Source organism: Aythya ferina, assembly GCF_964211825.1.
Source record: "Aythya ferina genome assembly, chromosome: 2".
In the NCBI taxonomy this organism is placed as follows: domain Eukaryota; kingdom Metazoa; phylum Chordata; class Aves; order Anseriformes; family Anatidae; genus Aythya; species Aythya ferina.
In genome coordinates this window covers 51891610-51913864 of record NC_140297.1, presented here as the reverse complement: position 1 = coordinate 51913864, position 22255 = coordinate 51891610, and the positions used below count along the sequence as shown (strand labels likewise).

Sequence of the window (22255 nt, the reverse complement as noted above, 5' to 3'; positions counted from 1 at the left end):
ATGAATGTTTTATGAATAGCTAAGAGGGCATTCTTCTTCTTTGTTTTCAAAAGACTGTTTTTCTTTCATTAGGCAAAGAACATTAAGCTCATTGCTTTGTCTAACACCCTTGAATTTCAGCAAAACTGCACCTGCATGAGCCTATTACTCTTTTACTTTGCCACCCTACACCTACTGGGATGTTTCAGAGCAACACTTAATTACTTTTGCACTAGCAAGCTGCTCCAATAGTAAATTTCTCATTAAAGGAGAAATATTTCATCTGTTCTCATAGAATCATAGTGAGAAGGGAGATCTAACCTCTGGAGATGATCTGGTTTAAGCTGCTTCTCAGAACGGGGACAGTGGAGTGGCTTGCTTGGCTTCCTGCCTGAACACCTCCAACAAAGGGCAATTCCACAACTGCAGGCCCCTCTTCTGGAGGAACACCCTCACAGTGCAGCTTTGCTTCTAGGGCAGGCTGACAAGTGTTCAACATGGGGCAACAATTAATTGCAGTAAGTCCCTCAGCCTGTGGCTACACACTTGCTGAACCAGCCCAGAGTGTCATTGGCTTTCCTTGTTACAGGGACACACTGCTCACTAGGGCTCAGCTCGGTGCCTCTGAGAACCACTTGCCCCAACTCAGGTCCTTTTCTGCCAGGTTGCTTAGAAAGAAACCAGTCTGTCCCCACCCACACTGTTACAAGGCATTATTACGTCCCAGATGCTGCATCTGCTTCTGTTGATCCTTACGAGGCTCCTGTCTGTCCCTTTCTCCTGCAAGTCAAGGTCCAACTGAACAGACTTCTTGACATACAGCTTTCAGCTACTCACTTTTATAATCATTTCTGAATTCAAAGGCAAGGAGATATTTCTCTGAAGAGGAACAACACACTCAGTAACACTCAAGATGTTTCTTCACATTCTTCAGCAAGAGAAAACTCCTTTTTTTTTTTTTTTAAACCAAGTTTCTTACTGCAAGTTTTCAGACAAAGTGTTCTGGTACCTTACAGATTTTTCCACTGTCCTCCCTAAGTGATAGGAACCAAAATAACAATAATAGAAATAACAATGTAAAAAAAAAAAAAAAGCAATCATTTCAGGAATGCTTTCAATCTGACTCAGTAGGAGCTACTTGATTAAAGTCACCTTGAGCAGGTGAGTTGGATCGGATGACCTCCAGAGGTCCCTTCCAACTGAAACCATTCCATGACCAACACATTTACCACACAACTGATTTGAAAGGAGGAATAATTAGTTCTGACTGAGTGGTTATGAGGAACCCTCTCTCCAAAACAGCAACAGATCTAATAAACCTTCCTGCAATCCCTGCGCTGACTGCATTACTTGGCCAGATTAAGCACTGGGCTCCAAAAAGCTTATTTAAGCCCTGCTTAGCAGTGCCTAATCTAAACGCAGGCATTCATACATCTTGTTTTGTCATGTATCTTGTTAACAGGAAAATGCAGAAAGAACACAGATACCATGAACAGCCTGTTCAGGTCCAAGAAGGCTGTTAGTCTACAGCATCTGGAGAAAGTAGGACAGCACTTACAGCTGTCCTCCCAAGTTAGTTTTGGTTAGACATGACTGAGCAGTATCCCATGGGTTGGTCACCCCATAACTCCAACCCAGCTGTTTGTCTGAAGACATGCAACACCCCTATCTCTCTCCCCTCACCCTGCAAATTTCTACTCCTCCCTTTCCTCACCTCATTGCCTCCATCCCCCTTCTTCTGCAGGTCCCATGAACTTTAAGTGCCAAGCTCACACATGGTCAGGATATGATCTTATACTTCTGCAAGGTACATGCCTGAACACTGTACTCTGTTAAATTTTATGCAATTAGCCAGTAACTGTTTTTTAAATCAGCATCTCTGTAGACCATCTAGAGCCCTGATCATCTGTGTTTTTAATCCAACAGCATCAGGATAACCAGGACATTTTATGTACCTTTTAGTACTGTCTTGCAGCCTTCCATGCTGTTGTAGAAAGAACTGGAATCTTTTATCAGCTGCAGCCAGACTGGAACGAATTAGCAGAGAAACAGCTCAGACATTTCTTCTCAGCTGAGAGCTACACTTAGCTGTAATTAAGAGATATAAACACAGCCTTTGAAGGTTGCTAAGTTAATTTCCAGTCCTTCATCACAACTCCAAGATGGCAAGTAATGCACATATACAATAAATAGAAGTACGCTATCCCTTTGTAAGTTTTTGTTATAATTTACACTGTAAGAAATGTTTATACTTGGAAGTTATTCACCTTAAAAACACTTCCTGACCCACATAATTAAAACTGACTGGTGTATTTACATAACAATCACAAGGAAGGTAAATTATTTGTAGAAAATCCATCTGAAATCACAACAGAACTTGACACAAGTAACTTACCACTTTTAGGCAGGACTTCTAGTAGAAGTAGAAACTTCTGGCATTTTTAATTAAAATTTACAAAGTTTTCTTTATGCTGAAATATTTCAGAGAAAAAAAATCACAGAAGATATAAAATCATAACTTGCTGCAAGGACACATACTTCAGGAAAAATATCTTTAGAGAAGCCTGCTGAATCAGGCTTGAGTATTTCTACCAAATGAGATAGAGACAACAACTTTGTTTGTGTAATTTTTACTATACATTTAAGCAAATGTTGTATCATCAAAATTGATTTACATTTTTGTGAAAGACATTTATTGAATACAAAAAACCCCCATTGCATTCAGCCTTCTTATAAATGATTATATGCAAAGAAATTCAAAGTGTATGATAATTAACAATCTAACTGGCTGAACATTTTCAGAATTTAGATCACTTATGAACCTTTATTTCCCAACTGTACAATAATAAAATTCAAAAATATGCTTTGTCTTTCCAGCAATACTGTAGTCAGAGGGATTCTTTGCTCATGGCGTTAATGGCAGCCCACACTTTGGCGTCTGTTGGTAGTTCATAATTTTAAGTGTAGGACTTTCCATATTAACAACATGGTGTACGGAGAACAGAAACCTAAAGAACAGAAACTTATGCAAGGAGTTCACCTTGATCCAAAAAGCTGTGGGCCAAAGTTCAAGACTGCAGACTTAAAAGTACCATTGCACGTGTTGAGGCACCAGGGCTCAGGTTCAGAAGAGCTTTCACACACGGAACAGAGCTTAACCACACACTTAGCGATGCCTGGTGCAGAAGCCCCACTGTGGGCTTCCAAAGCTCTCAAGCCTCCCAGCTGCACGTCCTGGACACCCACTTCTGAGACGTTAGGCCATTAAATCAAGACACTAAAATAAAAGATTTTGTACAAAGTGAAATTTGAAAGTTTCCCATGTAGACTTTAGAGGGATTTTATTTAGTATGTCAAACCATTGAAACAAATGTACCTGTAGTCTTTGTACAAAGTTAAATGCTGAAAAGCTTAAGTATAAAACTACAGTTTCATTTCTGTACAAGGTAAGATGGGAAAAACACTGTAAAACCTCAACTCATTTGTAGTTTCACAAAACTTCTGTATCCCACTCTTCATCACAGCCTCACTGCTGAACAGTGACATTTCATGTCATAAATCCTCCAAGATTACAAGATTAAAAAACTGATTTGCACAAAAGAAATCTGAAATAACTTTATATACACAACAGAAAGCCTTTTAAAAGTACAAAAATAACATCTATATGCGAATTAGTTACCATGCTCTAACAGTTGTCTCAGTGCCTACACATGCAAGACAGTAATCCAGATTTAGAATAACTCTGCATCTGTAGAATGTATCAGAATATAAAAGACATTAACATGTGATTAACTCTTGGTATTTTCAGAATGGATATGTATTCAAAATAGTTTTTAATAACCAATACTGCGATATTCCAGTCTCTGCATGTATATCCACAGATAAACAGCTCTCATCTTCATCTTAAAATCTTCTGCAAGCTAGTAAGGCAGACTAAACTATGATGTCTAATGAATCTAATTATACAAAGCAATTCAAAATGTACAAAAACTATAAAAAGGGAACGCTTATTGCCATGCACAAAACTTAAGTATGTTCAACTAAAAACTGCATCAAATGCATGTTTAGTTTAAAAAAAAAAAAAAGATACACAACATGATTTACATCAACACTCTTTGTATTAGATCAGCAGAATCAGCTCTGACTAAATACCACAAGGGTAAGACACTTTCCTTTTGCTGGTGCCTATCAGATCTTCAAATCCATGGGAACATAAAATCAGGAATCTTCCATTTCCCAGTCAAACCAGATCATGAAATCAACTGAAATGAGAAGTGTATTAGTTTTCTCCTTTCTCTAAAACCAATTACATATAGCCTCTCCTTTAGCATCAGACTATGAAGAAAATACTCTACTTTTGCTATCACAAAAAAAAAAAAGAAACACAAAAAACAAACAAGAACATCCCTGCATCAGACAGATTGCTCTTATTTATGCCTTTTGGTGGTAATGACGTACATATATATGCACAGCACACAGGTACAGCTATGTTCTAGACAGCCATGAATTATTTCAACATCTGCAAATAAAGCCACATGAAAAAAGAAAAACTCAAAGGCAGCATCATACTGTGCTCTCAGAAGCATGTGAAGACAGGCACATGCAAAGAAAACCTATTTATCTTTATCCTTTTTGCTTTCTCTTATTGCCAGAGCTTTCTCATCTGCAGAGCTTATACAACCTCCTGTGTTATCTATAAATGTACATGATCAGTGCATGACTTGTGTGGCAACCTGCAGCCAAGGCTGCAATTAAAAGAAAATGCATGGCTTTCAGACAGTCAGAAGTCATCAAAAATACTGTAACTATAGTTTTAGTTCTGCTTATGAAAGAAACTCATGAAGTAGTACTGAAATGCTATCCAAAAAAAGGTGTGGACCAGTTATTTTAGGAAGAGGAATACAGGAAAACACTCTGCCCCCCCCAGAACTATTCACATTTATCAGAAACTGAAGTTTGGGGTACCTCCAATACTATACAGGAGGCTATTAAAACCAGTGTAAAAGGATGCCATGCCAATTTTTAACAGACTGCAAAAAAATATAGAAACTTTTCTAAACAATAAGGGTCTTTACCTCTTTGACTGTTTTTTTAATGAAGTCTTTTCTGTCAGATAAATCATAACTAGGATAGTTCTCGTACACCTAAAAATAAAAGAATAAAAAAATACAACCTCAAGTTACTTGAATTCAATGTGTTGTATGAATAGAAGAAGCTTAAATGAAATTAGGACAAAAATTGGTGTTTTAATTGACAGTAGTACAACTGTCAAAATTCCCTCTGTTAATTATAGTAAGCGATTTTCCTGCTCTAATTTTCATCACAAAAATTAAATGCATGTATTTTTTTTTTTTTTTTTATGTTTGGTCACCAAATAAATTGGTTCTATTATCACAACAGATAAACGAATGGGAATGCCTATCTTGCCATGTCAGGAAAATTAAGAATTTTCCAGGTTTTGTCTTACATGCTGTCTAAGTAGACAGATGCCTCCTGCATTAGGGTTGGAAGCTAAAAATAATAATAGGAAAAAACAAAACCCAAAGTTTTTATTTGTTTTTGGTAAAAAAGTGAAATTGTGATCCTCAAAGTCACTAACATAACAGTCAAAATATTTAAGTGCTACATTACAACTACTCTTTGGCTAACCACCAGGATTAGGGTGTGGAGAGATACCACAGAAACAAAAACTAGATGCCAATACTGACAATCAATGCAGAATACTTTATTCCACTACAAGTTTCAGACATTCTGGAATGACTGTAGACATGAACAGACGTTTGTACAGGATACAAATGTACAGCTTTCTCCTAAGATGAACTGCTGGTTTAGTTTTCTTAAGATAACTTTGTGGAAGTACCAAGAAAACAAACATGTGAGTTAAATGACTGTAGAAGTGCCAAACTAACGGTATTGTCTGCTTGGTGGTCGCTTCCCTTTTCCATCCACGTTCCTTCCTGGCTCCTGTTCTGACGCTTAATGACTCCTTTGCTGAACCCATTGAATTCACTAACTCAGCTGACAACTATTCATCTTTTGGTGGCAGGTTAGCACTGAATGGACTCAAAGAGAATAGAGGAAGAGCAAGGTGAGCAGGAAAAATGTGCACAGAGCAGGACACAGCCCTCCCCCTTTGACAGTAGAAAACTGCTGCACTATGTCAACAGCTCTAACACTTGCAGTTTTGTACACAGCAGTTTTGGAGGTAATACTGCTACTTTCCACATAGCTCATTTTGATTTAGAGATTTCCATTCTTGTGTGGAGCATCAGTGCTGCATAACTTAAAATTAAGGATCACCTTGCTGTAGCTGTTGGTAAGTAAATAAATCAATGCAAAAACACTGTTTCAGAAAAAAATTATGCAGAGCACAAGCCACAATTGATTAAAAAACGATCACAAAAGTTTGTTTATAGACAACTCACTATCTAAAAGAAAAAAAAAGATTGCAAAATCATTTGCTTACCTCCTTGCAAATTTGTTTCATTGTGACCTCCTCCAAGTTTGCATTGGCCAGCAATTTCTTGACAGTTTCCTTTAGTTCTTCATCTGTGGGTGGTTTCTTCAGCTTTTTAATTAAAGGTTCATCATCTGAACTATCCTCGGACTCACTTTCTAAATATGAAGAATAATTTGAGTTGTAATACAAGATTTTAAATTTGCCTGCCTTCTTCTCCCAAAACAGAAGTCACCAGAACTTTTCCCAAACAACTGATGCAGATGATCTCCTCAAAATGCTTATCTTGCCAGACCATTGCTTTAAAATCAAAGCTAGTGCTGTCAGTATTACCTTTATTTAGGACTCTGCATCACTGTCCATGAACTACTAGTTTACAAATCAGTATGTACTCTAGGAAGTATGGGACCAATTACACTCATCTATCAAACTAGAAAGAAGTTTATTATAACGAGGCTTTATGTACCTAACAGTACTTATCTGCTTCAAAAAGGAGTTTTGATTTATTTTTCCCCAGCAGTGCTGCCCATTAAGGTCTTGTAATTTTGTAATGTTGTAAAAATAAACATGCCATCAGAAAAACTATGCCAAGAGGAAGTACAGATAAGACTCCTACAATCCTTTCCAGAAACAAAAAAAATGAGATTGAGTGACTCTAACTTCCACTCAGTTCCTCTACTCCCAGAGGAGGCACAGATCGTCAGAGCAGATGCCAACACTTCTACTGAATGAGCATTCAGAAAGATGTACTTAACATTTTAGTTTTTGTAGGGTGAACATACACTCAAAACAGAAATAGAGTAGGAATAAAGAAGAAATGATGCTTACTTTATGTAATGTACAGCTATATGTAAAGCACATCTATAACATGTATTTGTGACGGCAAAATGAAATGTACACAGACACAGAATCACATTATTACTGCCGGCAGACAAACAAAAACTGAGTTCAGCACAGGCTAGGTAACTGCTGAGAAATTAGGCTATGAAAGAAGTTTAGCATAGCTCTATGACTGGGAGTTGTGACTGTCAACACACTGACAAACAGGGCAGTCGGTCTGAATTGCTGCGTGTTCTGTACCATACGTGTGCTGGTGCTGGCATTAAGTGAACTGTCAGCAGCATCCGGATACGTGCTGGATTAGTAACACAGAGCAACTGGGACAGAGGCACGGCTGTTTACTCATAGCAGGTCAGAGCATTTAAGGCTGGGAGGGACCTCTGGAGATGATCTGGTTTAAGCTGCCTCTGGGAATGGGGACAGTGGAGTGGCTTGCTTGGCTTCCTGCAAGAACACCTCCAACAAAGGGCAATGCTACAACTGCTCCAGGCCCCTCTTCTGGGGGAACACCCTCATGGTGAGGCTTTGCTTCTCCTAACATTCAACTGCAACGTCCCTGATGGCAGCTCATGCCTGTGCTTCCCATCCTCTCACCGCACACCTCTGATCAGAGCCTGGCCCTGCCTTGCCTTTCCTCTCCCACTCAGCAGCCGCAGGCTGCAGCACGGTCCCCATTTACCCAGCTCTTCCGAAGGCTGGAGGAGCCCAGCTTGCTCAGCACCCCCTGCAGCATGTGCTCCAGCCCTGTCACCTTGCTGGCCCTCCCTCCACTCCAGGCTGTCCGCACCCACCTTGTACAAGGGAGCCCAAAGCTGGGCACAGCACTCCCAGGGCAGGCTGACAAGTGCTCAACACGGGGCAATAATTAATTGCACTAATTCCCTCAGCCAGCTGGCTACACACTTGCTGAACCAGCCCAGAGTGTCGTTGGCTTTCCTTGTCACAGGGGCACACTGCTCACTAGGGCTCAGCTCAGTGCCTGTAGGAACCATTTCCCCCTACCACAGGTCCTTTTCTGACAAGTTGCTTCGAAAGAAACCAGTCTGTCCCTGATAACACTGCTGGAACCTCTACATGGTATACTGCATGTGTACCTTCTATGTACATTGTCAGATATGAGAAAACTAAGAGCAACAGGATGCACATACAACCCCTACCTATGTTACCAAAACCACATTGGGCTGCTGAGTAAGAGGCACACGCAGCGGGATATACAATAAAGTATCAATTATAAGATTAAAGTCCCTATAGAGGCACTAACAGAATTTCACTAATATTCTTCCAGCAGAAGACAGAACTAGGTTGATACTTTCAATGATTAGGCAAGTAAAATATGTATGCACATAAGTTATATAAAGGTATACCCAGAACAGAACATTTTTAAAATATTACCATTTCAAGGAAAGACACATCAAGCAGCAAGTCCATTATTTACCAGATTACGTTTTCCTTCATAACCAGGTAAAGAAACCTGCCTTCTAATAAACATCTCCGTTAAGCTATAAGACAACACACCAGGAAAGATTTAAAGCATTTACCTTTTCTAGAACTGTTCTGATTCTTTTTAGTAGTGCTGCTGTCTGCCTTCTTGACGTTAGCACCCTTCACAGCTTTCTTGGGTTTGGAAGTCATCTTTTTAGACTTTTCTCTTTTGGATGCTTTTCTAGGGGCCTATAAAGAAGGAAAACGGAAGATTAAAATCGTGGTTTCTAACTGAACAATCCATTCCCCTTTTCAACAGAAGGGATGATTTCCATTGTTGATACAAACTGAATCAACAGATTGCTAGTAAAATGTAGTAACTCAATTTCTACCTCTACACCATAGAGGGAATATGTTCAAATTTTTTTAAATTTCACGTTGTTCCTCTACACAGACTCAAACAGCTAGAACTTTTTGATGATATCAGTAATTTAGTTGTGCTACAACGTACCATTTGCAATTCACTAGCACAGAATGGTTTGGGTTGGAAAGAACTTTAAAAAAAAACAAAACAAACACCTAGCTCCAACCCCTCTGACATAGGCGGGGACACTTTCTTTTAGATCAGGTTGCTCAAAGTCATAGTTAGCTGTAACTAGCTTATAAAACTTCTTACACACAAAAACCAGCACATTGTGTTCAATTAATTTCTAGATCCTATCACTCCCTAGGACTACATGCGACTAATTCTTTTCGCACTAGTTGAGAAGAACTGCATGTGCTAATACTTAATTTGACCAGTTATTGTGATTAATAAACTCAAAAAGTTACTGCATTAAGTTACTACCAGCAGGGGAAATTGGGAACATTAATACATACTGATGTCTTTATACATATAGACACTATCAGTGCATTGCATTTTTGGCACAAAACTGCGTGCTTAACACACAAAAATCTTTACATAGTATTTCTGACAAGGCTGAAAACTTTCCTCACAGAAACAAATAGAAAACCTTGAGCAGGAGTACAGAGAAGGAACATCATAAAACAAAACCAATCAACTAAAGTTACTAAATTCATAAGTAATTAACATTTTAAATGGCAGTGTAGTCAACTGAGCAAACTATCACACCTAAAAAAATTACGATTAGTTCATACAACTTTCAACCACTTTTCCCATTAGTACCTGATACAACCCATGAAACTAGTATTCAATAAACCGGAATATGTCTATTTATATCAGCTTGCTTGCTTATAATCACACTTGCAACTATATAACTACACAACAGTGATTAAGTAAAGAATTCAGACCTTCGTTGTTGAAATTCAGGAAATACAATCAATAATCACCCCATTAACTTCTGAGTTTCTGTTGAAGTTCTATCACTAGCTACAAAGTCAAAGGTTAAAACCAGCACTCACATTTAAGCTTTTACAAAATTATGCTCCCTCAGCACACAAAAGTATTTCAGACATTTTCTACTTCCAGGTAAGATTTAAAAAAAAAAACAAAAACAAAACAAACTGCAATCAAGAGAGGCTCTTAACTCTATTTCAGCCACTCCATGCCCCAGAATCCAACAGAAATGGGGTTACAAAGCAAATACCTTACCTGCATCCTTCAACCTGTAGTATGTGAAGGAGTATCATAAACCTAGCATTTTTAAAATGCTGTCATCTCAAAGTTGTACAAAGGTACACATTTACTACTTCACCATTTCCTATATCCAAACTGATCTGACACAACAGTCTTTTTGTAGTAATTAAGCTTTTGTTTCATGCAAATCAGCTTCATTTTCCAAAGACTACAGTGCACTCAGCTATTGCCTGGCAGACATCTAACTCCTACCTTTTGAAAGAAGACAAAGAAGACCCAGTTAGATCAATAGGGTTTACTTTTTTTTCCTTAAATACTCGAGTTCTTGAAAAAGTTTCTAAAAGCAGACTCCTGGCTCTGAAAGCCACGTTCCTTTCCTCACAGCAGGAAGACTGTACTGCTGAAGAGATGAACAAATATAAAATTAACTTTTAGCATTTCAGCCCTCCTTTGACTTACTATTTCTGGGGGAAGAAATTTAGAAATTAAGTTTGTTTTACGGAGATGTGAGGAATTTCCTTGAACAAACTTTAAAGTTAAAATGAGCACCTGTCAAAATGACAGTGTTTGCATCAACAGTTGAAGTTACATACATCAGCTTTCTAACAAAAGACTTTTGTTACTATTTTCTACAACTCAGACTATTTACTTAGGGTTACACTTGCACTGCAGTAGAGGGAATGCAACCCAAGTAAATAATGGTCACACTTTACAGCCAAAGGCTCTGTAGCTTACATAAAGAATTTTCTTTGACACTAGTTGACTAATTGCTGTTTGTTTCAGGGCTTTGATTACAGCTAAAAAGGCAGTACTGTCTAAATCAAAATACAGCATAAGATGGAGACTGTAGTTCCTTCTCATTTCTTTTTACCATGCTTCAGGCACAAGGACAAATCAGTGGCATCTGTACACTTACACTGGCTCTCCGTGTGCCTATTCTGTAAGTACTGGCCTGAAAGGGAATGCACATAGATAGATAGCTTGAATTTAAATATAAAGTTCATTTAATTTCTCTCCTTCTATGGAAAACCGAAATAAATTTCAAAGAAAATACAGAAGAACTACAAATAGCGAGGTGAGAACACTCTGGAGACTGCAGGGATCTCTGTAAGGCTGCTTACTATGTTGCTCCCTTTACCTTTGTGATCCAAGACACAGAACTCTTAAAAGAGAAATTATGACACAATCCAGAGGAAATGTGGAACCCAGATCTGGAAACAATGCAGCTGAGTAGCTTAGGGACATCTACTAAGTTCAAAGTTAACTCCTAGATAACCAATCAAACCCTACACACATAGACACACACAAAAAATCCTAGAATTTTCTCTCTTTTAAATGAAAATCATATTAATAAAATCTTCACAAAATGATGTAAGAATTAAGTTAACAATTAAGAATAAGTTTCAATTGCACTTGAAACCCTGACTGCTCCTAAACGACATAGAGCAAATGGTTTGTACAGTGTGTATATATATACAAAAATCAGAACCTTTGCCTTATTGATTCTCCAATTTTAATGCACAAAGAAATCATGACAATCCCTCAAAAACTGAAGATGTGGTCCCTTTTCAATGTTTCACTTTCAAGCCATTCATTCAGTAAAACATCACTTACCTCCCAACCTTGGGTGTTCCAAGAATTACCAGTTGATAACAACCACAGTGACAAATTGCAGACAAGTATTTTTAGCCCTATGTTGAAAAACAACAACAAAAATCCTCATTACCTCCTCTTCACTTTCTTTTTCCTCTGAAGACTCATCCTTTTCCTTCTTTTCATCTTCCTCACTGCTAGATTCATCTGACAAGATCTCTGGACACTTGGTGCGTTTTGCTTTTCTTGTTGTTCCAGTGCTACTGCGCTCCTTTTTGCCACCTTTACTTGGTGTTTTTTTGGACTTTGGCAATGGCTGAGAGACAGGGATGTGTTATTCAAGTAGGAATACAAAAGTGAGTTTTGAAATGTATAAATACCTCCAAATCATGTGAAAGAATGCTAAGTACAGAGGTCTTTACGTTGTCATAACAAAAAAAAGACCAATTGTACATGCGACTTTTATACCATAAGCAGAAATTCATAGTACAGGGGTAAATCAGAGTAAAATGAAACTTAAGTTCACTTATAAACTAAGCATCCCTTTTACTCCCATAATGGAACAAATCTTCCACTGTCAAGGACTAGGGAAGGGAAACAAGAAAGAACAATTTAGAAGGAATCTTTTACATTACCCACAAAGGCAAACTTTTTCTTCTAGCAACAAGTTAGATGACAACTTTCCAGGTCATACAAAATTGCATTTTGTCGTCACTTGGTACCAGCGTGCCTAAGGCAATATGCTGACTTGTTCCTATTAGTTACCACTGTATGCTGGGAATAAATTTAAATTTCCTGAGCAATAGTCTGACTAGTTCAGTATTGATTTTAGATTGAAAACTGGGTGTTGAAGAAGATTACTGATAGTTTAGTAGTCTTGGCAGCTGAATGCAGTGCATTAGAATATATAAAGCAAATATTCCCAGCCCTGCAATAAATTCCATTTTGAGTGTGATTACACACACTTGTCAACATGTGGTGTGCCCAGGTACATCTGTTTATTTTCCTGTGTTTTCATGTTTTATTTCTTTGCTCTGACACTTTTTTTTTCTTTCCTGATTATGTATTATGTGCATTCTGTCCCATCCACCCACAAGGCAGAAGCCACTTATGGGCTTTAGGTATGGATGTTCCTAATTAGCTTCACACATGCTTTTCAGTGGTAACAGTGTATGACAAGTGCTCCTACATGTAAGCATCTTCTATCAAAGTTCTCACCCTTAAGATCCTTAGCAAGCTTGAGCAGGTACATTTAGGATGTCTGCAGTAGTAGTACTACGCACTTTCAAGAATGGAGACAGCTGCATTTTTCACTAGAATAGAGCTATAAAAACAAGTGTAGCAATCTGTATCTCACCTTGCCTGAAGATTTTGGGTGCATCAAGAAGTTTAAGATCCTGGTTACCAGTTCACTGTTAACTCCCGATCTTTCCAAATCAAGAACTTCACAGATACTTTTCAACATCGCATTTCTAAATCTGGAGGTAGGAGTAAGAGGGGAAAAAAAAGGATTCAGTATCACTTCATAAATGATAGATCAACATTTGACTGCTGGAAGCTGCTGCCTGGCTTATGTCTGCAACCTGAAATTCTTCCATTTGTTATGACTGGCTATACTGGCTTACATTTTTAAACCCTTTCAGTCCATAACAACCAAGCTGCAGCCACTTCTGTTGATAGAGAAGGTGCTTATGTGAGGAAAAAGTTGTATTTTTGAAATAGGTGTTTTTGCAGTGGAAACACTTAAAAACAAATAAACAAAACAAAAAACCACCTATTTGTTATGTTAGTTGCTACAAATCACTACATTTATTTGACAACAGTTCTAGGAATAATACCATACTTTTAATATACAACGAGCAGAAATGGTTTAGAGTTTGAAGAAGACAGGTTGTGAGACACAGAGGGGTGAAAGGGATGAAAGTTTGCACCATGAATGGAGTGCAACATAAACTTTGTGAAGCAAAATTTTGAAAATAGAAAGAATGTAGAGTATGAGTCAGACTATATTAAGTAGCAATAGAGATTATTACTTTTTTAACATTTCCTCCTTTTTTTTGTATTGGTCACTTCCTTTTTCAAATGGAAACCCACTGAACTGACCCACATTCTTCTTTAGGGAAGCAACCTAGAACAGAACACACAGATTACTTTCCTTTAGGGGTACCTTAAAATATGTCATCCAATTATGTTTGTTAACTTTTCATACAAGAAAAATCCGTTCTAGCATTTAGCTTTCTGTTGATGAAAGCTTATATCTGCTTTCAAAAAATATTTATACAGTTTATGCTTTCGTTTACCTCATGACAGCCTATGACTGATAACTACAACAATTAAGTTCCAGAGGCCTTGATTCATTTTAATAACTTACCTGGTAAAATCACCTGCCATTTTGAGCTTGTTTAGAATGCACTGCATTATTATTTACGTTTGCACAACTATGATCACTGGAAGCCTGTCACATGATTTATACCATGTATTTTGTTATAGAATAGTGAGTTTGGCTTTTACTATATGACCTACTAGGGAGATTTGCTTTATTTGCTTTTTTAGTCTTCATAGGATTGTGATCGTATATTTGAACCTCTTCCCTAGCATGACCAATTTTCACATTTACATACCACCCAATTTACTAGGTTGACCATTAAACCTTCAGTCTGAACAGGACTGAACCTTCATTGCAATAGCCCTTACAGTTGGAAATGACTCCCATTTAGATCCTAAACTATATTACGTGCTTCGATTTTTCTCCAACTCCTCTAAACAAAAAAGCAATTTAAAAGAATCCCCAGATCTTATTCTTCTGAGATTTTTTAACATCATCAAGAATAACTTGAAATCACTTTCAACTGGATTATAAGTTTTGTTTCTGGTGTTACTCCATTAGTTTAAAATTTTACCAAAGCTAAGCTCCTTTTCCCAAGAAAATAATCTTTACCCAGCACCTTAAGAAAACAAAGGGATGATACCGGTATGTTTTACTGAAAATGTTAATTACTTTCCAGAGCACATACAGACTGTGCATACAAAACAACACCTGATCTTTCATGACCTTAAAGATCTTTCTGAGCTTCCTACTGTTCTGATTATAGCTTTGGATGAAACTGTGCTGATATATAGTCGAATGGAATCTATTTTGAAGCAACTAAATATATTCTCATCTTTTAGGTCAGAGGCATTGCTTTCACAAAAATTAATGGAAATACAGTAAATCTTCAACATATTTGAGAATTTTTCTAGGACTAGGAATATTCTTATAATATAACTGTAACTGAAGGCAATAAAAGCAGTATTAAATAGTTCGTAAAATACTGACTCTGGTCAATGAGCGATGGGGCATACTTTGTGTTATAACATAAGCTTTCAACACAAGGTTGCAACCTATCACGTTTTATGTTAGAAAACAAGCGTTACTGAAAAATGAGTAGAGAAACAGAACAGATACAGTTATTTAAGAGAGAAACTTTCCATGATAAACAGGTGATGATTAATAGGTGGAAGATATACACTGTGACATGACAGAGTTCTATCTCAGTCACTTCAACAGACGATGCTACTGGATATCCACAAACAAAACATCCTGCAGGTGTATCAAAACTTCGCAGGAAATCAGAAGATTGTTCTAAGAATACATCAAGGGCAATGATTTGTAACCAAGCAACTAAGGCAGCAGGATGCTGTGTAAGCTCAAAAACAACAAAGCAGGATTTTTCATGCTATGTGGACTGTGTATAAGCTAAGAAAAGTACTTGTACTTCAGTGGCATGAAGTAGATAGAGCAACTGGAGGTTAAGCAAACCAGTTTACCTTAAATAGGTTTGTTACACATAAGCCACGCGTAATCAGAATGAACCAGACAACTGAACGGGTGTTTAGGTGACCTGCTGGAGAGCAGAACTTTGCAGGGCCACTTGTACCTAGGGAACCATATCGGTAGTGTACAAGGCAGAAATTGCTCAGGTGACTGCATCAGAAACCCCACGCTTTGGGTAGCAGGAACGTGGACACCTACTGAATGTAGCGAGGGTGCCCTAAAGACTGAGACCACAGGGACTCTAGAGCAATCCTTTTTAAGCAACTGGTTGGGTTCTCCAGCACTAATGCCCATAAGACTGTATGTGAGAGGGCAGAGCAAGGTGGGGTGGAATTGCATCCAAATGCAGTTTGGGAGGGAACAGTGAGAGCTGTATTTCAATTGCAGTTGTGTCTAGCTAGTAAGATTTAAGTGTGTTAAATAGCAATTTATATCATTTTGCACATAACTGTGAAACTGCTAATAGTCATGTGTCTGTCAGTTGATTACATTATACATTAATAATTGATTTAGTAACCAATAAAACAGTATAATGGAGTTGTTAGTTTCTTAGTAGCTCGCTGCAAAACAATAAACTTTATAGTCCCTTCAATGAGTCATGCCTCAGACCTGTGAGTTAAAGTGGGAGAGAGGGACTCTGAGGTAATGGTATCCCAGTACCACCACTGGAAGAAGGTTAATGTGTTAATGTATCAAGTGTAATGTAAAAGTGTTAATGGTTTCAAGAAGGATAAATGGATGCAGTTTCAAACCTTCCACTATAAATAAAGCTAGTTAAATCAGGAAGTTACCTGGTTCTGTCATTCCACCTTTCAAACCAAAATTAAATTCCACTGCAGAACAATCCAAATGTTTGCAAACCTCTGCATGCACTGAGCTAGAAGTTCTCTTGTTTATTGCCACACTGAATAAATACCATAATTCACAGAAATAGCTTTTAATGAATATATATTGTTCTTTTTTCTGAGTACTTCAGATAATGGATCTTTGCTTTGCCATTTAAACAAGCATTGCATTTGCAGCAGTGGTCCAAGACACTATAACTAGCATGCACTTGTACTACTCAGTTCTTGATTTCTGTGCTAGCTATTTAAGTTTCCAGAAGATAAGAGCAGCTTAAAAATAAATTCCTCTAAATACAGTAAGTGCATTGAAATGGTAAAGTTTAATCTGCCTTAATTTCCCAATGTCCATTTCATTCCTTTTAGGAAAGAAACTGGGTCATACTTACTCTGAAATTTAAGGCAAGATCAATGGTACTTAAAAGGCTCCAAGAAAGATTTGCTGTTATATGTTTAGGTCTCAATTTTAAGATATATATATATGCAAGCATATCAATTTTTAACTAATATTTTTGTTGAATCTTATTTTAAATAAATGAAAAAATGACTATAAAGTCTTTACATATTAATGTGGTTTTACTTTCTCTTGCTTTGTGCATGTTAAAGGAGAAAATGATGAGGTAGGTAACAATGTAGTGGAAAGCACTAACAGGTATCAAACAAAAGAAACTGTAGTACTGAGAGAAAGCTATATTGAACAAAGTAACTAGACATGGAATACTTTGACTATGATTTGCACATCAGCAGTTTTACTATGTGACTCAAATTATTTCCAATTCATCCTAGTAAAGGAACCACTCCCCTGCACCCAAAGAGGGGGAAAAAATAAATCTCCGTTCAAACAGGCTTATAATTCAGTATATCTTTTCACGGGATTTTTAGAGAGTAGTTCACAGAAGTTAGAGAAATTGTGGGCTTGATTAACTATTCCTGTAACATTTGTTTTCTAAGTAGTTTGTAAGAAATGACACTTAAGAAGCAGACCCACATGTGCAAACGCAAAAAACTTTACTACAAACCTTTTCACAATGCATGAGAACTAATAAATATACAAGATTGATATCAAGTTCTTACAGTGCCTGGCCTGTTGTAGAGGAGTTTGTGCAGGTTCCGAAGTTCATCTGTCTTCTTTTTACTCAAAAAGAATTGTATCCTTTCAATTTCGCAAAGTTTTTGTCCTTTTCCTGAAACAGTTAAAAATCAGTTGTGAATCATCACATTTATACTTATGTATGTATTTACAACTTCAAACAGCTATAATTTTTTTTAAAAATGAAGAAGTTATTTCAGTACAGCATCAGACATAATAGGTCAAACATTAGAGAAGGCTTTTCCTATCAAATAGGCACCACAATAGTGATATTTTTTCTCTTTCCTATTTGATACTACCTATACCAGGGTTCACAGACTTGGCATTTCTTTTTATTCTAGATGCTCCTGTAGTTTTTAGTGGTGGCTAGATACTGAAGAACCTATTCAAGGTTAAGTTTAATTATTACGCAACTCCCATGGTTTAAGAGGATATTAGAGAATAAAAGGTAGTTTTCATATAACTATAATGGCCTTACTATTTTAAAACATATCATGATTGTTAGGTCTCATCTACAACAAATTAACAGTTTTATCATTTGAGAGGTTCCGTCATAATTCCCAATACTCACAATTCTTATGTGAGAGGTCAAACTTACCTGGTGTAATTGTAAAAGGTTCTTTTTGTAATGAGGACACTTGCATGGTCAACCGGTCTACCTTCTTCTTCTCCCTTTTTCCTTCAACAATAAGGCTCTTTTCTGCAAAATACGGTTTCCTTAAACACAGTGTTTTTCATGACATGACCAGATTCCACTGTAGTGATAGGCAATAAAACTCTGAATCATTGCAATGGCAAACCCTCAAAAAAAAAAGATAATGATATAACCAAGTACTATTACACTTTAAAACCTTTGGCTACAAGGTCAAGGGGGTTTTGTAGATCCATGTATCAGTCTCTAGTTCTTAATTACAACCCTACATCCAACCTAACCTCACTGACAAGACATTTCCTAAAGAGAACTGCACCTCGTGATGGAGATGACAACACCATTCATTTTCAGAATCCTAGCCTTCTGTCCTTTCATCACCTTTCTTAGGTATAAAGCTGTTTTTTTTTTTTTTTCTTTTTTTTTTTTTTTTTTTTTCCCAGTCCCCTTGCACCACCCCTGGCCCCCACAGGCACAGTTGCACTCTTTGTGGGAGAACAATGCTACCAGATAGGCAAAAGGGGAATCCATCTTGCCTGCAGCCTTTTCCCACTTGCTGCACAGGGACCTACAAAGTAGTATCATATCAGCAGCAAAAACAGAACCCTCCCACAAGGACACTGGGACTGTACTAATCCCCACACAGCTGTGCTGCGCTAACACTGTGCAGAGCACAAAACTAGTGTCACCACTACTACAAGGATATTATTCACAATGATTCTGGTACTGATCAATCCTTCTATTGGAAAGTGTCCCTTCCTACTGGAGGGGTGTTAGAACTAGATGATCTTTAAGGTCCTTTTCAACCCAAACTGTTCTATGATTCTATGAATATGTTTAGATTGTTTTATCTATACATTGCATATCACTACTTTAACAGTACCAAACAAGGACAAAAGCCCCAAGGCTTCACAAACCTAAACATTTCATATTAAAACACTTGACCTCAAAGCACCTGTCACACTATTTTTAGCAGATAGTGCTGTTCTAGCCTTCATAACAAAAAGCAGCTTCATAACGTGTATGTACATAATCAAAACTGGACAGTTACCTGCTGACAACATAGCAGAGCATACTTTTGCATATACAAGAAAGAGCTGTTTGTAAAAACTTAATTACTCTGTTGTTCCCCAAACAGCACAATTTTTCTGCTTCCTCTCCAGAAGACGAAGCTCCGCTCCTTTAGGAACCTAAGGCCACCAGTGACTTGCTTTTCACTATGCAGTGCTGCAGCTCTGCTTACACGGATGCTTTCATTTGCAAAATAGTTGCCTAGGGATTTCACACCAATGTTATTGCATGGTAGCTCCTCCATCACAGCTGGCATTCCTTGACTACCCTCTGCAATTACATGCTGCAACACAAATCCCACCTTGTCACTCCGATACCACAATTTTTACTGGTAAAATTAGTTGCACAGAATTCTCCCACCACTATAAATAAGCTTTGGTACCAAATAAAATAATTCACAGCAGTTAGGCAAAATATCTGTATTATTCCAACGGTGTTACTGGCAGAAAAAGGATTCTTTCTTGGATATGTTTTTTTTTTTTTTTGCGTGAATAATTTGATACAGGATGCTGCACCTTACAATCACCTAAAAGTTTTTCCAGCCACAAAAAAAAACAACACACTAGTGTGTGAATCCAAGATGCCAGCAATTCCTTCATTCTTGCGTGAGGAATATCAGTGTTGCTGCTTCCAGGTTTGTCTGTTTTAGTCTACTGGGAAATTATTTATGATCCAAGAGAAAGATGCACTGTAGAATCTTTTAATATTTCTTGTAACATTAGCTGAGAACACATACAACTGCATTCAATAAGCTCAGAATTTCTAAAACACAAATTATTCAGTAGAAAAAAACAAGTACCCTTTTCTTCTTCCTCCTCTTCTTCCTCCTCTTCATCTTCATCACTTTCCTCAGCTTTGTTTTCAGCTTCAGGTTGTTTCTCGTCTGCTTTCTCAGACGACATTGTATCTTCTTTGGATGAAGCAACAGAAGACATGGTGTATGTTTCTGTAAAAAAAACAAACAAACATTAAAAACAAAAATAAAACACTTTTTTTTTTTTTTTTTTTTTAAGTATAGTACAATTAATGTCACAGTGCTTCTACGGAGACTGGTTACATACTTTAAGACACAAACTAGACCATTCTGCAGATACACAATGGGATAAGTTTCAGAAGTTGTCATCCATCCTGCAACTAGCCTGGTTAAGAAGTTTAAAAGTTTATCAGCTCTTTCCACACACGTGTCTGCAAGCGTGCTTGGTGAAATTTTCAGAAACACCCACTCAAAGCAAGTGGCGCTGTACTAGAAAGAACAGTAAAATTTTAAGACGTCACAACTTTAGTGCACCATGTTATCAGTTATTTCTGATCATAGTTAACTACGCATACAACTCCCCTGATAAATTCAGCAAGCTGGGTATTTATATGAGAAATTGGAAAAGTGAGAAAAAAAAAGTTACGAGCAATTTGGCAAAGTAAATGCTGCTTTCAGAATTCAAATAGCTATGAGACAACTTTGGGCTCAGAGATGCTTTTTGGCTTTAACATGCAAGTCCACAACAGAAACTAATTAACGTGTCACATTTAACATATTCAGGAGTCTTTTTCTAGCACTTCAAATGGCTTAAGTTTTAAGTTAAATACCTCAGTCTAGTGAGTGCCATTTCCCTCGTGACAGAGAACGCCTACCTAACAAAGGACGACACCCCACCTCTTCTGTTTATAAGACTCTAACTTTCAAATTCATTCACTGTTCACGCTTCTGGAACACCATACATCACTCGTTTGAGGTCCTGAGGAAAAATATAACCTTTTTTTTTTTTCTTTTCCAAAATTAAAGTCAGTATACCTGCAAGAGGTCAAACTCAAGGAACAACAACTAAAACAGGCAGACGGGTGGAGGCTCGCAGGTGGCAGTGAGACCACGAGCTTTATTACCGAGAGGACAACGTAAGCCTAGCCCTCTGCGTTAACCCACCCGTAGAAAAGGCATCTCTGGGGGCGAGAGCTCAATTTGGGGGTACTCGGGGCGGTGCTCTGCCAACACCCGGCACTGGCTGCCCTCCCCTCCCCTCCCCAGGCAGGCAGGGGGCGCTGAGGGAAGCCGAACGCTTCGTGCCCCCTCAGCGTGAGGCGCGGCGGCGGCGGCGGCACAGGGAGCGCCTCAGGAGCCCTGCGGCGGGCGGCCCGGCGGCGGGGCGGCCCCGCAGCGGGACGGGAGCCTCGGTGCCGCTCCCTCAGCACCGGAGGGGCCTCCCCCGGCGGGGGCGGCGGCGCGGACCCACCTCAGCTCCGGCTGCAGCCCCGGGGCCGGTGCCGGTGCCGGGGGCCGGCGGGGAGGCGGCGGCGGCGGCGAGCTTTTCAAAATGGCGGGCTCTCGGCCGGCCAGGAGGAAGCGGGAAGGCGGCGGCCAATCAGCGCCCGCGCCGCCGACGGTGACGTCAGGGCAGGGCGCGCGCGGCGGGCGGGCGGGCGGCTGAGGGGACGGGACGGGACGGGGAGGGAGGGGAAGGGGAGAGGGAGGGGAGGGGAGGGTGTTAATCGCCTCAGGGCGGCGGTTAAGGGGTGAAAGCGGCCGTTGGAGGGGGAGAGAGGGAGGCAGCGGCTTGTGGGGAGGAAGGGGGTTAATAAAAACAAACAAACAAACAAACAAATAAATAAATGAGCTCGTTACAGCTGTTTGCCTTGCGGCGATCGGCGTGGGCTCGGTAATTAAAACCCACGGGAGGGAGCGCTGCCGTTCGTGCGCTTCGCCCCCCAAAAAAACGGGGCTGGGTGGGGAGCGAGCCTGGACACACCCCCCCCCCCAGTTCCGAGGACACAAGCTTACTTCCCACGCTCAAAAGTTTTTAAGGGTGTGCAGTCAAAGCTGGTGGCACTTCAGTAAAACAAAATAAAATAAAATACAATAAAACAAAATAGATATTTACTGATAACACGTAATTACAGAAGCCCCAGGCA

At 38.8% G+C, this 22255-nt stretch overlaps 1 protein-coding gene across 2 annotated transcripts; it reads right to left on the bottom strand.

Annotated features, from left to right (window-relative positions):
- Positions 1 to 3286: 3286 nt before the first annotated feature.
- On the bottom strand, positions 3287 to 21731 carry DEK (DEK proto-oncogene). 2 transcript variants are annotated; one of them, XM_084507449.1, is made up of 11 exons: positions 21580 to 21731; positions 20154 to 20300; positions 18233 to 18334; positions 17619 to 17728; positions 13922 to 14016; positions 13246 to 13366; positions 12022 to 12204; positions 8815 to 8947; positions 6446 to 6594; positions 5055 to 5123; positions 3287 to 4241 (listed from the first exon to the last, which is right to left on the bottom strand). In XM_084507449.1, exons 2-11 carry the CDS (start codon positions 20287 to 20289, stop codon positions 4230 to 4232), a joined length of 1110 nt encoding a protein of 369 aa, XP_084363575.1. In that variant the 5' UTR covers positions 20290 to 20300; positions 21580 to 21731; the 3' UTR covers positions 3287 to 4229. The 2 variants fall into 2 exon arrangements, with proteins under 2 accessions (XP_084363575.1, XP_084363576.1); XM_084507450.1 differs by lacking the exons at positions 3287 to 4241; positions 5055 to 5123 and adding an exon at positions 5684 to 6041.
- Positions 21732 to 22255: the final 524 nt, after the last annotated feature.

What these genes read in the sequence shown, in the direction of transcription:
- DEK (XM_084507449.1), bottom strand. Translation starts at nt 20,289, where the DNA reads ATGTCTTCTGTTGCTTCATCCAAAGAAGATACAATGTCGTCTGAGAAA. An exon ending in AAAAAGAAAGTGAAGAGGAG is followed by an intron (nt 8,948 to 12,021) that starts GTAATGAGGATT and finishes CCTTCTTTATAG; the next exon opens with GCCCCTAGAAAAGCATCCAA. An exon ending in TGAAACAAATTTGCAAGGAG is followed by an intron (nt 5,124 to 6,445) that starts GTAAGCAAATGA and finishes TTTTATTTTTAG; the next exon opens with GTGTACGAGAACTATCCTAG.